The following is a 14,843-nucleotide window of genomic DNA, read 5'->3' as shown; positions in this document are numbered from 1 at the left end:
GAAAAACATCTTTGTCAATGACTAGCACAGAGCACTGCTAGTGAAGTGGGGGACTGCTCAGAATACACCCAAAAAGCAGGGGTATCTCCCAGTAACTTGGTGGTCAAACTTTTCTGGGTTTTTATCAGGACAGACACTCACTCTCCTAACTCATCTAGTCATCTAGTACAATTCAGATTTCTTTCTAACCATTCTGATCAGCAATCAAAGTATTGCAGCATTTAAAAACAGGAAAATGGGCTTCACTGAAGCACCAAAAAATTCCCAGTCTACCAGGAGTGCTTGGCACAGTAGAATCCAGCTCACTTATTTGCTTTGTGGACCAAATTAGTCAAATTAATAACAATTTAAGAAAGAAACACAGAAATCAGAATATTCAAGCCTGGGATTTTGATATATATATATATAAGTCAGTGTTTTATGGGATCTGCCTTTTTTTTTTTGAGGTTTGTGTGTCTGTTCAGTAACGTTAAAAGCTTTGACCTTGAGATTGCACCGCTCTGATTTCATAGTTCCACATTACAAGCAGCTATTTTCCAAGCATCTGCAGACAGAACTGCACATTTCAGCATTAAATCTAATATGTACAACACTGATGAAGTTGGTATCATTTAAGCCCTGCTCTGTCCCAGCTCTGTACCAGGTAGAGACTGCTGATCTCTGCCTCAGCTTACCCTCGCTGCCACAAAACCAATTTTCTTTAGAGAGTCTGGACCCTCCAGTGAGTAAATGGATTCTGTGTGGCCTTCAAAAGCTGGCTCTGCCAGTGCAAGGTCCAATGTTCAGAAAGCACAATTAGACATTATTAGTTTGCCTTATGTTCCTCCAGTTTTGGCTGTATCCCAAGAGCACTAAGCCTCCTGGCTTCGCACGCTATCCTGGGGGGACACTCAGCTGCTCTGCAACGGGCAGTAACCCACTGCTGCCCCATGTGCCACTACACACGTTCCTCACTGGCAGTCCTCTTCCTATTCCTAGCAATAATGCAACAAGTATTAAAAAAAAATAACCACCCAAATTTGTCTGTGCTTTAGAAATTCCTCTTTGAATATGACGGAAAACTTTGAGGACTCTTCAGCCTACTGCTTCAGTCAAATTCACAAGCTGGTATTTTAATTCTGACCAAATCTAATTGCTAATTTCATTGCAGCATCAGGGCCATGAACTGCATACGTTGTGTTTATTCCCACAGTGTTAGCACCTCCTATTACCACTAGTATTTTCCCTTATAACAGATTCAACCGTATGTGGGACCCCACTGTACACCCTGTACTACACAAGTACCATAACAAGTAGTTTCTGCTCCAAAGAACTTCAAATGCAGTGAGGAAAAAAGCAGAGAAGAAAGAGTAACAGGGCAAATGATTTAACCAGCAGCAAAAATGGACATCGAAGGTCATCCTCCTAAAGTCCCAGATAAACACCTTGTCATTTTGACTATATTGTTCTTCACAGTCACAAAATTAAGTCTGTTATGTTTCTAACTAGAAAAACAAAATCAAAACAAATAAACAAAAAAGATAGTACATCCACATCATTTTGACTATATTGTTCTTCACAGTCACAAAGTTAAGTCTGTTATGTTTCTAACTAGAAAAACAAAATCAAACAAACAAACAAAAAAGATAGTACATCCACACCTTTCTCCTAACACAAACACCCTGGGGCCACCAACTGTTTTAAATCAAATTTAACTTCTTCAGACTTGTTCTCATGATGTTTGCAGAATAAGGGCCCAAGCTTAAACGTTAATGGAAATATTTTATTCTAGTTATACTTTTGCCCCAGAGGAGAGAATTATGTGTTGGTTACAGAGATAATAATTTCCTTTGTCATTTTTTCTAAAATCCACATTAATAAAAGCCCCAAATTAGTTCAGTTTCCTAAAAAGTGCTAGTTGTAGTGATTGTTTTTCTAAGTCCAGGCTTCTTTCCCCTACAGCAAAGTGAGTGGGGAATGGTTCTATGATCCGAATACGCAGACTTAACAAACTCTGTAAATTCTGTAGATCTCTGTAAGTTCTGTAAATCAGGGTACAGGCTCCTTCTCAGCAGGCTGTAAACCTTTGGGTTTCACTGCATGAGCCTGTGGCCATAAGCCCAGGCACTGAAGTGATCCACAGCAGAGGGTGTGGAGCTGGCTCAGCAGAGCGTGGCTCAGCGCGGGCGCCACGGCGGCCGCAGTGATGCAGCAGGACCTGCAGCACTGCAGCTGGATCCCACGGCCCCAGGGACGCCAGGAACACAGCCTGGCACAGCACTTCCCAGCTGAAATCCCAACAGGGACTTCTCCCCTGCAGCTGTTCTTTCCCTGCTGCCAACTGGGGTAAGAGCAGCCGGGAGCTGGTGAGGGTCTCGGTCTCCCTCGCGGAGGTCTTGGTCTGCCTCTGCTCTTGTCTAACCACTCTCTAGACTTGTAGCCTCACCCTATGGACCCACCACCCTGGAGATGGGGCAGGCAGGAGCAAGAGCTGATGCTTGTTTTTCACTGTCAGGATAGCTCTCGTGTTTTTCCCCAGGGGGAACTGCCCAGGGAGAAGCTGCAGCCCAGGATGCGTTGCCCCTGTATGACCTTGGGAAGTGCTGGAAAACAACCCTGCCCAGGCAATGCCAACCTGGGGCTTAGAGAGGAAAATTCCTGCCAGTTTTGCTTCTAAGTCCTCTGCACAGAGGGCTGGGTGATTTCTTTCTGAGTGGGCCAAAAGGCCAGGCTGCAAGAAGAGCACTCCTGCTGAGATAAGCCTCTCTACCAAGTGCTGGCTGGCACAAGCAGGCACCAGGCAGGTCGGTAGCCACAATGCAGTCCCACTGGCCTCTGGCCACTACACAGTCTGTGGATCAGAGGGGAGGGTCTGAACAGTGACTGGCTGGACTCGAATACGCCAAAGAAATTTGGGATCTGCCAGTGTAGGTTTAGCAGATGTGAACTGGGACCTTGCACCAGCCACAGGGCCAGGCACATTTCTGGTGTGAATGATGAGGTTCTCGCAGCCTGTCTTCAACCACAGAGTTCTAAGCAGGTCCAGGACCTATGTTTAAGGAAACTCTCCTTGAGGACTCCAGTAGGAGTCTGAATCAAGGGGTGTCAAGCATTTTGCTTTATGAGTTCTTTCCCTGTGTTGTTTTGAGACTGTTTAGTATGGGTGACTGAACACCAAATAAGTCTTTACTCAGAACCCGTCACTACTGCACCTAGGGTGGACTTATCTAGGAGGAACTTTCAGATCCTTTCTGTTCATCACTCGTTTGTTTTACGATGACAAACCAGCTGGTTTCCATAAAGGTACTCTGGGAATAGCAGTGTTTGCACACAGTGGTTCACTCATGACTTCTAGCTGGGTTGAAGGACTTTTATCAACTTGCCTTCATAAATAATATTAGTTGCCTTTCTGGTAAGTGTGCTGTATAAGCAAAACATATACATATTGCTGATGTAGATGTTGATTTCCACTGTAAAGCTTTGAAAATGTTTATCTCTGTAGGGATGACATGATGCTGAAACAATCCATATACTGATCAAGCAGTACTCATTAGCAAAGCCTTCTACAGAATTGCTCCATTGTTGGAACTTTTGCCATTTAATGAGGAAACAGATTATTTGACACAGGAAACTCTTAAAATGACTAATGTCATCATGAACAGTGTTAATGGCAAGCACAGAAAGGTAATCACAAGAAATGCTGCAGATTTGCCTGTCCTACATCTCCAACTCCACCCTGTGTATATATTGTGTGAAATCCCATATTACACACCACAGAAAACAGGTTCAGGTTGCTGCCAATGGATTTCCACTTCAAGTCAGTCACACCAGGGGCAGAAAGTTGGCACCTATCCAGTTCTTAAGCTGCAGCTCTGCACTTCCAATATAATGGGAATATCAGGGCTTTTCACACATTTTTTCTAAGCTTAAGAGAAACTTTGCATGTCTCCCTCTGATGTTTTCAGATAGTTTCAATTCTCTTTTTTACACTCCAAAAATTGTTTTAAAAAGATTTGTTTGGGCTTTTTTTTTAAGAATGAGTTACAAAATATGAAGACTCCACCGCCAGATATAGTGTAGGTGGGTAAATAACACCCCTTTTCCAAAAAGTGCCAAACTTTGCTAACCTGCTGGTAAGTAGTCAGCCACTACCTTGCCATTCAGATTGTGCCACTGATCTCCATGGTGCTCTGCAGAGGATTAGAAAGAAGAGATTTGTTCCAGTTGATACTCATGAGAGGTAAAACCTGTCACCCTTTCTATCAATGTGCAACAGTCTTCAGCTGCCAACAGGCCAGACAGACTCAGATACAAATGCTCAGAATCCTCAAACAGTTTTAGAAGAGGAGTGTGGGGACACTTTTTAGCAGGGCCTGTTGCAACAGGACAAGGAGTGATGGTTTTAAACTAAAAGAGGGGAGATTTATAGATATAAGGAAGAAACTTTTTACAAGGAGGGTGATGAGCCCCTGGCCCAGGTTGCCCAGAGAGGTGGTTGCTGCCCCATCCCTGGAACCATTCCAGGGGAGGTTGGATGATGCTCTGAGCACCCTGCTCTAGCTGCAGATGTCCCTGCTCCCTGCAGGGGGGTTGGGCTAGATGACCTTAAAAGGTCCTTTCCCATCCAAACCAGCCTGTGATTCTATGTTCGTATTAAAGTGTGCAATTTGCAAATTACAGAGTATCACTCCATTTTGTGTTTGATTCAGCATTCATGGAAAAACACCTTACAGTGGCTGAAAGGGTAAATGTACACTGCAAAAGGTATTGGGGAAAATCCTTGGCAGGAGGAAATTAATTGGTGGATCAGGTAATGATTCAGAACGAGCTTTCCAGACCATATTTCAATTATAAAGTGTCCTAAAGGGCAACCAAGTGGCACATAAATGGTTACCAAAGAGCAGACCCCGAGGGCATAATAATAGTTCCTTGGTGATCTCATCCAGTTATCTAAAATACATTTCTTTTCCTTGCCCAGAAAATGTAACAGAGTGAGTTGCACCTGAAAACCAAGGTGGATAGACAAGACATATATTCCTATATTTTACCATGAGTCTATTTTTTCATATCTAAAGAGAAGTTAATAGAAGTATCCTAAAATGAGCAATTTTACTATAACACCATAAACACTATAAGAGAAATCAGAAAATGAGCCATTGCCTTAAACAGCAGGAGGCAATAAAGAAAAAGAAGCACGAATTGCTTATTATCTCTGGTGGTACAGAGGTCTGAAACAGCCACTTTGCTTCTGTAAGGTGGCTTATAAATTTAAGAAATCACTCAAGTATTTCAGGCATCGGGCTCAGCATATATCTTTTTACATACAAAATATTGTTGCCTTCATTGCTGAGCCAAATGTTCTTCTCACATGTAAGATCAATACCAGGCATTCATTTTATTACATTTATATCATATGCTGTAGAACTTCAGCTAGGGACAAGTTCCATAAATCCTGATAATTCTTGTATTGTTCAGAAGTAAATCTGCAGGATGAATGAAGTATAAAGAGTTAGATGCTCACTCACCACTGGCTTTGTGATAACTGTTTTCCTGTCAGCATTGATGATAGTTTGAGTACTGATCGATGCTACAGCAGTATAAAACATGTCAGAGGGTTTTCTTGGAAAGTCAACCCAAAATACGTTGTAGTCAGTTATAAATAAAACCTCACCATCCCTCATGTTCATAGTCAACACCATATTAGCTTGGAGCTTTTACAGGTTCCACTACACCATAGTACTTTGGGTGCAAAACTGCAGACGAGAGGAGAAAGAAGTCAGTGACAAATTTGACTCAGAGATCAGAAAATAAAAGCTCAGAAATCTGCTCTAGTTAATGGCAAGGTCAAGGGAGCTGTTTGCTGTGTTTTGTGTTGGCAGCACTGACTGCTAGAATGTTCCAAATGTGTGTTTGCTTTGCTCAGAAAGAGGAAATACAGAGAAGTCGTGGCACAGAAATTCCTTTGTTGGCCATTTATGCAAAAAATTCACCAGCTCTTTCCAGGATCAGACTGTTTGGGTCTTAATTTGGCAGTTCACTGAAAGGAATTAACATCTGATGCAAATTTGGTGACAACAGAAAATTTGAAATCTACCACTGACAGAGGCATTCATATTTTGGTAAAAACATAGTACTTGAAATCAGTATGTTATTCTGCCTGTCCTTTGGGCGAGAGCTGTAAGCAGAACAGAAAGCACTCTGAGGCCTAAAAATCATCAAGAGTACTTGGAGAAACAGAAATTTGCTTTAGTACTTAATAGTTCCTCCTTTTCCCTTTTATTCCAATATTCACTGCCTTTGAACAGGATGTTCAAAAGGACCAAAAACCTTCAAAGAGACTGACATTAGAGAGGGATATTCTATCTAAACTGTATCACACAGAATATACACAAATATTCCTAATATACAAAATATTCACATACCAACTCACTGGATGAAGTCTATCTCCCACTGTGAAATCAATGAAATCAATGTTCTCATCAAATACCACAGTCAGGGTCTCATACTCTCTTTCCAGACACTGATGACAGAGAAATAGAGGCAGAGAAAAAGGCCTGGAAGTTTCTGGCAGATGTTGTACATGGACTGACTAAATCAGGATGTGATGGAGTGCAGTGGCCCTGCTGGCAGATGGTAGCCCAGCTGCATCATTTCTAGGGCTTGAGTTAGTCACCTCCACAGAGAACTACTGTGCTGCATGGATAAATCAGTTCCCTCTGACAGAAACGGGGCAGGTTTTGCTGCATGCCTTCATGTAGGGTAGGTATGTCTGAAGCAAACACATCCTTCTTTTTCTCTTTCTTTGGAAAAAAAACCAAACAAACTAACAAACCAGCCCAGAACTCTCTGCATTAGTCACAGTGTCAGAGACTGTGCTATTGTCACTCTTGTTTGTGGCAGCAGAAAAAGGGACTGTGGTTTGAATCATATGCAAGCATTTCTGAAATGTCTTTGGCAAAGTCCATAAAAATGACAAAGTGTGCTAACAGGGGAGAACTCACCATCCCTTACATCCACAACTATGCACAAAGGAGAAATAAAATGCACGGTGACATTGCTGGAAAGTTTGATTTGAAGGATGCTCTTCTGAAAAATGAAATACGCTGTTAGGAAGCTGAGTGCACAAATTGCTTTCTCTAAATATATATAACTTCCCAGGGGGAATAGGGAGGAAAGCGAGGATGGTGAGCAGAAACAAATCTCCCAACCAGTCCTTAACAATGCTATACCTTGAAATTCCACTCTCAATTCAAAAGACACCCTAGATCTTAATGGTTAAAACTTCCAGCAAACAAAATTTCCTGTCTTATATTCTCCACAGAAAGAATGGTGAAAGCAACACAATGATCTGAGAGCAATGTCACCTGTAAATGTATAAAGGTAAATCAGTAACAGATGTACTGGCAGTTCAGTCCAGTTAACAATAAATAAAATAAATCTGGATGGGAGCAATGAATAATTCACAGGCTACATCACCAGAATGACCACAGGCAGAGTCCGGGCTGCTCTGTACAAATAATTTACAACTCAGAAAAAGTGAACACTGCACAACACAAGTGCTGATTGCAAGCAATCTCATCAAGCCAAGTCAGCAGCTCTGCAAACATCAGTGCACTCTGGGCACTGCCATGGCAAGGGCTCCAAATGGGGCTATAACCTGATCCTGTAAACATAACTCGAGCAGGGCCAAGCCTTCATTACCTTCTGAAGTGTTTATTTTAGGAGATGAATTATGATCTTGACAGTCTGTCGTGCAAAGAGAGGAAAAATCCCCTACAGTGCTATAGAGCTACAAATACACCTAAAGGTTATGTTACCATTTTACCTGGGGAACTTCAGATAGCTATAGACACTAGAAACACTGCCTGAGCACAAAGATGTGTCACCCCCAGGAACAGCAGTAATTCCATCACGAGGCACTCTAAAAAACCAACACTGCATTGCAACGTGAAGATTGGTAGTAAGTTTAATTAGTAGTAGGGGTATGTGTTTCCCATGGTGTATTTAATCAGTTTTGCTCATGAAATTTGGCTGAGAAAGTATAATATTGTATCAGGAACTGTTCCTCTAAATTGCCAATTTCAGAGACAGGCTATGAGGACAGCCACATACAGAGCCCCAACTTCATTCTACAGAGGTTCCCAAAAACCCTTTCACGAACCAAGGGTCTGCAGCTACTGCTGCATAACCCATAGCCACTCTGCTCTCCCAAGAAGAGGTTCTTTCTCTGCACAGATCCTCCACAATCCCTAATTCTGCTTGATCTTCTGCAGTTCTGAACATCTCAGAGATTCAAGTCCTTTTTCAGCAAGAAAACAAGAAGACTCTAACCTTGCTAAGCCTTTATGTACTGAATTTGTAGCTGGAAAAAGCTATTTGCTGAATATTCATTTTCAAGCAGCTTAAAAATCTAAAATGAAATTGGCACCTTCTACATTTGGTTTTTCTGGAACATGCAGTGAATACCCATATTCTGAGTCCAGTCTGGAATTCCAAAGGGTTGTAATACTAGCAGTCCCCTTCTCTGGTGCCCAGTTCCAGCTGGGATTTCTCATCTTTACCAAAAATTCAAACCCTGTACACTTCATAGACAAATGTTTTGAGAATGTTCTCAGCAAACAATTGCACACAAGGCTGCTTCAAAGTTAGGCAAAGTCTGTGACAGACTTCAGTGCACTTGAACTGGTTTTGGATTACACCTGTAATCCCAATATCTGCACCAAGGCAAGAATGAAATGTGAAAAGCAGCCTGCCACTGTGGAAATATCATCCCAGTACCTTTTGGGTGGCATTCTTCAATAAAGTTATTCACAATGCTTAAAAGCAAAACAAATAGACTTAGCTGAATGACAAGACCAGGTTTCTCAATATTAATTTTCTGTGCAGGTGCAGGAACGTGTCAATAGGGTGGATAAGGTGTGTAAAAGAGCAATGACATCAATATCTAAAAAAAATGTCCCTTTCAGGGGCAGGAGTCCAACTGCTAAGCAGTGCATGCTGCTTTTATTGATATTTTTTACCTTCTATATGGCAAAAAGTGGTGGCAGGACCTGGTTTGTTTTCTGCCAGCTGGACTCCTTGAGCAGACACTGTGCCTGTGATGGAGGCAGTGTGTGCACCTCAGTCCCTGTAACCCCTGTGCCCACCTTCTGCCTCTCTCTTTGGATGGATGGAACCTCATGACTGTCCATCACTAGAGGACAAGTCTCTCAGCCAAATAATTACAAGTTAATTTATCATCTTCCTCTTCATGTCACTGGAATAGGCCAAATGAGGTTTCATTTTTTTAAGCTCAGCTCACAGAAACAAAAAATGTGAGTCCAAAGTAGCTAAAGTACAATTTCTTAGATAACAAAACAAAGAAAATACTGCTCATAGCATGTGGCCTCAGTACTAGGAGGGCATTCTTCAAGGCAAGTTTCACCTACTGGGTGGGTATTTATTTGTCTTCAGATTAAAATATTTGCATGGACAGCACCACGCATTGAACAGCTCCAGAAGTTTATAGAGACATTCAAACTTTAATCTTCCTTTTGAAGAGAAATGGATTTTTGCACAGCCTTATAAAGCAGTCAAGTTTAAATGAATTTGTTTAGATTTTTTTGATTCTGTTTTCATTTTTGTTTCTCTGTCTGAGAGCAGAAAGTTGGAACTTTTTGGGACTTCTAGACTGCATGCCAAGACTTTATACAGAGATGAGTTTCGTTCACTTAGACTGGAAGAAGCAACATAATAAAAATAAGAACTTTGATAAATCTCTTCATTCAGATCTTTCACACATGCTCCTTTATTGTCTATCCCCCACTGAAAGGTGGCTGCCACCTGACTCCCCGCGAGCTGGGAGATGTTCATTTCTGATACCAGTGACTCAAGCAGATACATATTGTTTCTTCTTTCATGTTTTTTGGATGTTGGTTCACAGACTGTTCTTTTATTTAATTGCTTTCTGTTTTGTGTCAGGGCGAGTGTTCCCAGAAGTGCTATTACATCTTCGTCATAGAGACCGTCTGCGTGGCTTGGTTCTCCCTGGAGTTCTGCCTCCGATTCATCCAGGCAAGGAGCAAGTGTCAGTTCTTCAAAGGACCCCTGAATATCATTGACTTCTTGGCTATTTCACCCTATTACGCTTCCCTCATCTTCTCAGAGGATGACTCAAACGAGGAGGACGACAGGCCGAGCAGCAACACCTACCTGGAGAAGGTGGGGCTGGTGCTACGGGTTTTACGTGCCTTGAGGATCTTGTACGTCATGCGCCTTGCCCGGCACTCCCTGGGCTTGCAGACCTTGGGCCTCACAGTTCGGAAGTGCACGCGGGAGTTTGGCCTCCTCTTGCTCTTCCTGTGCGTGGCTGTCACTCTGTTTTCCCCCTTGGTCTATCTCGCCGAGAACGAGTCTGGGAAGGTGCTTGAATTTACCAGCATACCTGCTTCTTACTGGTGGGCTATCATATCCATGACCACGGTGGGGTACGGAGACATGGTGCCACGGAGCGTCCCAGGCCAGATGGTGGCTCTCAGCAGCATCCTCAGTGGGATCCTCATCATGTCTTTCCCTGCCACATCCATATTCCACACTTTCTCCCACTCCTACTCGGAGCTGAGGAAGGAGCAGGAACGACTGCAGTCCCGGCTGAGCAGGGGGAAGAACGCCAACCGCTCCGGAGAGAGCGACACCTTCAATGAGACAGACAGCCTGGTCCTGGAGGAGCAAGCCTCACCAATCAAATACATCTACAAAGGGAACTAAGCTTGGCTCTAAAACACCCTCAGGAACAGGAGCAGACATACACACATACGTACATCAACACAACACCCAAAGCAAAGCAACACCATAGGCTACGGCGTTCTTTTGCTCTGCCAGCATAGGTACAATAAGCAGTGAAGCCAACGCAGCTAGCTCCAACACATGGTTATGAAGCTGGAGGTTTGGAGAATGTCAAAAGTCAGAGTTTATTCCATAATAAATATTCATCCTTCTCTATGACTAATAAGAACAACCTTTGCCTCCGCCAGTCATGTAACTTGCTGAATACCTGATAATGAATGAGCAGCAAACAAACCAGCTTTTGTTGGCAAAAATACACTTGTTATATTATTTGCCTTTGAGTTTCCAATGTTCTTGCAATTAATATCTTGAGGCAAGCATTAGAATGGATTCTTTAGGGCTACGCACCAGTGTTGTTTATACAATGCTCATCTACTAGGCCTCCAGAAGAAGCCTCGATACAAATCTGAATTCTGTATCTAAAGCCACTAATAAGCTTAAATAAAAGCACTGTGTGTGACAGCTTTCAAAGTTTGCCTGTAGCCCAATGATCAATCTACAAATATCAATCTATAAAGCACAAACTGCACTGCTATTGTATAAAATACTTCTTTTCTGCAACAAAATTTGCTTGAAATGCAGTTGTGGTCTGCAAACTGTAAACATTTCATATTAGACAGCAAGAGTTTTCAGACTTCTTTTTCATATATTTATTTAAAATAATAATGAGGAATAAAAAAATCCCCAAGCTTATTGACCATATTAAAAGAGTTGGTGTTATCTTTTTTCACAGAACGGTGATGGCTTCTCTGAAAGAAAGATAAAAAATAGAGTTATTGAAAATGAGATGAGAGGTCAGAAGCATCCAAAGGTATAAATAGCAAAGAAGGAGGTGAATGACTGCCAGAGAGGCAGTGGTAGTGATTTCCTCACACAGATGGGAGGTGCCCCTTTAGGGATATGCCAGAAGAAAGCAGTAAGACCACACAGAAGTCAGCAATGAACTTCCTGGGATAGCCTAGATCATCTTCTACAGATCGTCCTTTTAGGGGCTGTGAATGCAGTTGGTGACAATTGATACCAAGACATGAAGCTGGGGCTGAGCAAACTCCTGCATCTGCTCCCGGGTCCTCAGTCTGCAAACAGTGCTGCTGACACCCTCAGAACTCTGACACGCCAAATGTTTGGCACGGGGTTAAGTTCCAAATCAAGGCCTAAATTATTTTTTAATCAGATTTTCTGCTTTCGTTATCCCATGTCTTAAATCTTACCAAGGTCTCCATGACCTCGTGATGGAGCAAAGCTCAGCGAAGTGACCATTGAGTCCCAGCTTCCAGGCACAGCACGGTGCAATCTGGAGCCCAGGGGGTACTTCCAGATGTGGTGACCTGTCTCCTGCACAGACACAGGAACAGGGTCACTTGCAGAGTTGTGCAACTTCCTGCAGGCTTTTGGGAATTTCAGTGTTTGGCTCCTCTCCTCCCTGTGCTGCACGGCTCAGGAACAGAAAAGCACAGTTGTTGGCACATTTTGGATTACGTGACTCCAATTAATCTCTTGGATTTATCTTGCTATTGACCTTATGATTTAAACCAGAGAAACTGTAGCAGATTATAGATGGGATGTTCCAACACAACTGGAACGAGTTGACACTAGATGACAGGCATTTATATTTGCCACATAAAGTGTGGAATTTCTGCTGGTTTATGTACAGGTCCATCTGATTTTTTTATATTTATTTTTTGCAATTAGCATTTATTTTTTTTTGCCAGCAATTCTCTATAGTAAGACTACTCATATAGCAAACAAATCCAACCCCAGTCTGGCCTGTGACATTGCCACAATACCCAGCAGAGTCCACTTCTGCCCCTCTGGCTCCCTCCTGACCTGCCAGGACATGTATCCTGCCACAGAACAGCCACGTCTTCTAAAGGACATTTCTCTCCACCAACACATCCTTTGGAAACACAAACACTTCCACAATGAAGCCAATTTGTTGTTTTTTTGTTTTTTTTTTTTCTAATTAACCAATTTCTTGCCAGTTCAGGAGTTAGTTCAACATGGTCTCACAGAAAATGAGTCCTGCCACAGTTGTTCTAAACTTGTAGACAGCTGGAAAAATATTGAGGTTTTTATTGCCCAAGTACTTGTAACAGCTTAACACCAAAACATTTCTGTGATGTAGGTGGGGTTGTGGACATAGCACACATCCAAATTCCCAGCAATCCAAACCTGGACTCAGTCAAGCATTTCAACTTGTGTAAGTTCTTCCAAAACACAATACAAGACTGTGCTGCAACACGGAGGTAAAACAAACAAACAAGTCAGCAATGTTTAACCATGAAGTGCTTGTCCTTGCAGCAGAATCAGGGCCATAACATGTATTTCTGTTTCTAACTTAATTTCTTCCTAGAGTTGGGTCTGGGCTGCACCAGCTTTCATAGAAAATGTCCTTCATGATTCATTGTGTTACTGGGGAGGGAAAAAAATATGTTGAGAGGAACATTTAGTTCCTGTCTAATTCAACTGAGTAACAAATTCAGAACAAGCAGTTACAATTAGCAGATACTGTTGTTGCCAAGATCATATCATTTCATAATAAGACTTAATTAAAAGAGCAGTTTAGGTACTTGGCATCCAGCTTCTCTCAGTTCAAAGCCTTTTCCCTGAATCTCAGCAGAATAACAGGACCCATTATCCAGGTGAAACTACATTGCTCAGCCCCCACCAGTGCATTACATCTCTTTTTAAGCTTCTCGTTGAGACTCTGGTACAGCCACAACTCTTATTGCATGATGAAGGGATCCACAAAGCTCCCCAACGTGATGCTTTTTTTGGAGAAGTGTGATGCTGAAATTGCACTGAGGGGTTAAGACCTTTGCTTTGACCTAGCTCTCAATTCTTCAGGGATTCTGCAGATTGTTTCTAATTCTCACTGCAGCCCTTGTACCTCCCAGCTATTCTCCAGCTGTTTCTCCTCTTTGACTTTCATTGGTTCCTCTGGTAGAACAGCATTACATCAGATGGATGTACTATAATTCCACTCATGAAATTCCATTCATTTCATAGGTTCAGTATTTTATTATTTCCACCCCCTGTCCTGAAATTTGCTTTTCCCCCACCTCAGACAACCCCAAGTTTGCACCCAGTCACTAGTATTCATAATATAATTATGACCAAGGTTATTTTTTAAGCCACATAAATTCATTGGAGGGAATGATACATTCTTTTAGGGGTACACTACAAAAGAATTCACTAAGTGTACTGCATATCTGATGGATAATTTCTAGCAGAAGTATTTCAAAGTTGCATCAGTCAATATTTTCATTTTTAGGGGTACACTACAAAAGAATTCACTAAGTGTACTGCATATCTGATGGATAATTTCTAGCAGTATTTCAAAGTTGCATCAGTCAGTATTTTCATTTCAAACATACCAAAACAGAATTCTGCAGTTATTTTGAACAATTAAGCACATCTGCTGATAGAAATTACACTCAGTGTGCCCCCTCTGATTTTATTTCTAAGGAAAGAATTTTTTTTTCCTTCATTTTTTGTTCAGAACATTATTTTAGTATATTGCAGTAATCTATAAATAATTATGAAAGCCTAGAAGGTCAAGGAAATGGAAAGTACAGCACATTCCCTGAAGGTGCATTAGAAAGTTTTCACTTCTACAAGTAATAAATTATTAGCCACATGTTAAAGTTAGAACTGATAAAAGGCTGATATAATGCTCATGTTTCCTAAATAGAAGCTGACTTCTGCATGGTAAAAAGCTAGATATTCTAGCACATTTTACTGCAAGTATTAAATTCCCTCCTGTGATATATGTTGCTTCTGTAGCAATGGGTTGTCTGAGCTAAATGGACTTCACCACTTCCCTGAGCCCTAGGCAGGGCACAAGAAACTTACTTTTCTGAAAAGTTTAGTGTTCCTTATGTCAATATCTGATCACCACGAAAAGCTCACATAGAGGTGAAAATAATCTATCCTAAAGCTAGTTCACTGCAAGAGAGATCTGTACTCAGAATACTACTGAGGAAACAGCTCAGTAACTTGGATTATCAGCATCAAGTGCTTAAGGAGAACCTTAGCAG

General features: G+C 41.9%; 1 protein-coding gene across 1 annotated transcript in view; it reads left to right on the top strand.

Annotated features, from left to right (window-relative positions):
- The window catches only part of KCNG4 (potassium voltage-gated channel, subfamily G, member 4), a 17,012-nt gene extending 6,287 nt beyond the window's left edge, over nt 1–10,725 (top strand). The window contains exon 2 of the mRNA XM_008940781.1: nt 9,940–10,725. Coding sequence (XP_008939029.1) covers nt 9,940–10,725 — 786 coding nt within the window. The remainder of the gene's footprint in view (nt 1–9,939) is intronic.
- Nucleotides 10,726–14,843: the final 4,118 nt, after the last annotated feature.

Source organism: Merops nubicus, unplaced genomic scaffold (genome assembly GCF_000691845.1).
Source record: "Merops nubicus isolate BGI_N331 unplaced genomic scaffold, ASM69184v1 scaffold6660, whole genome shotgun sequence".
In the NCBI taxonomy this organism is placed as follows: Eukaryota; Metazoa; Chordata; class Aves; order Coraciiformes; family Meropidae; genus Merops; species Merops nubicus.
This window is presented reverse-complemented; position numbering and strand designations above follow the sequence as displayed.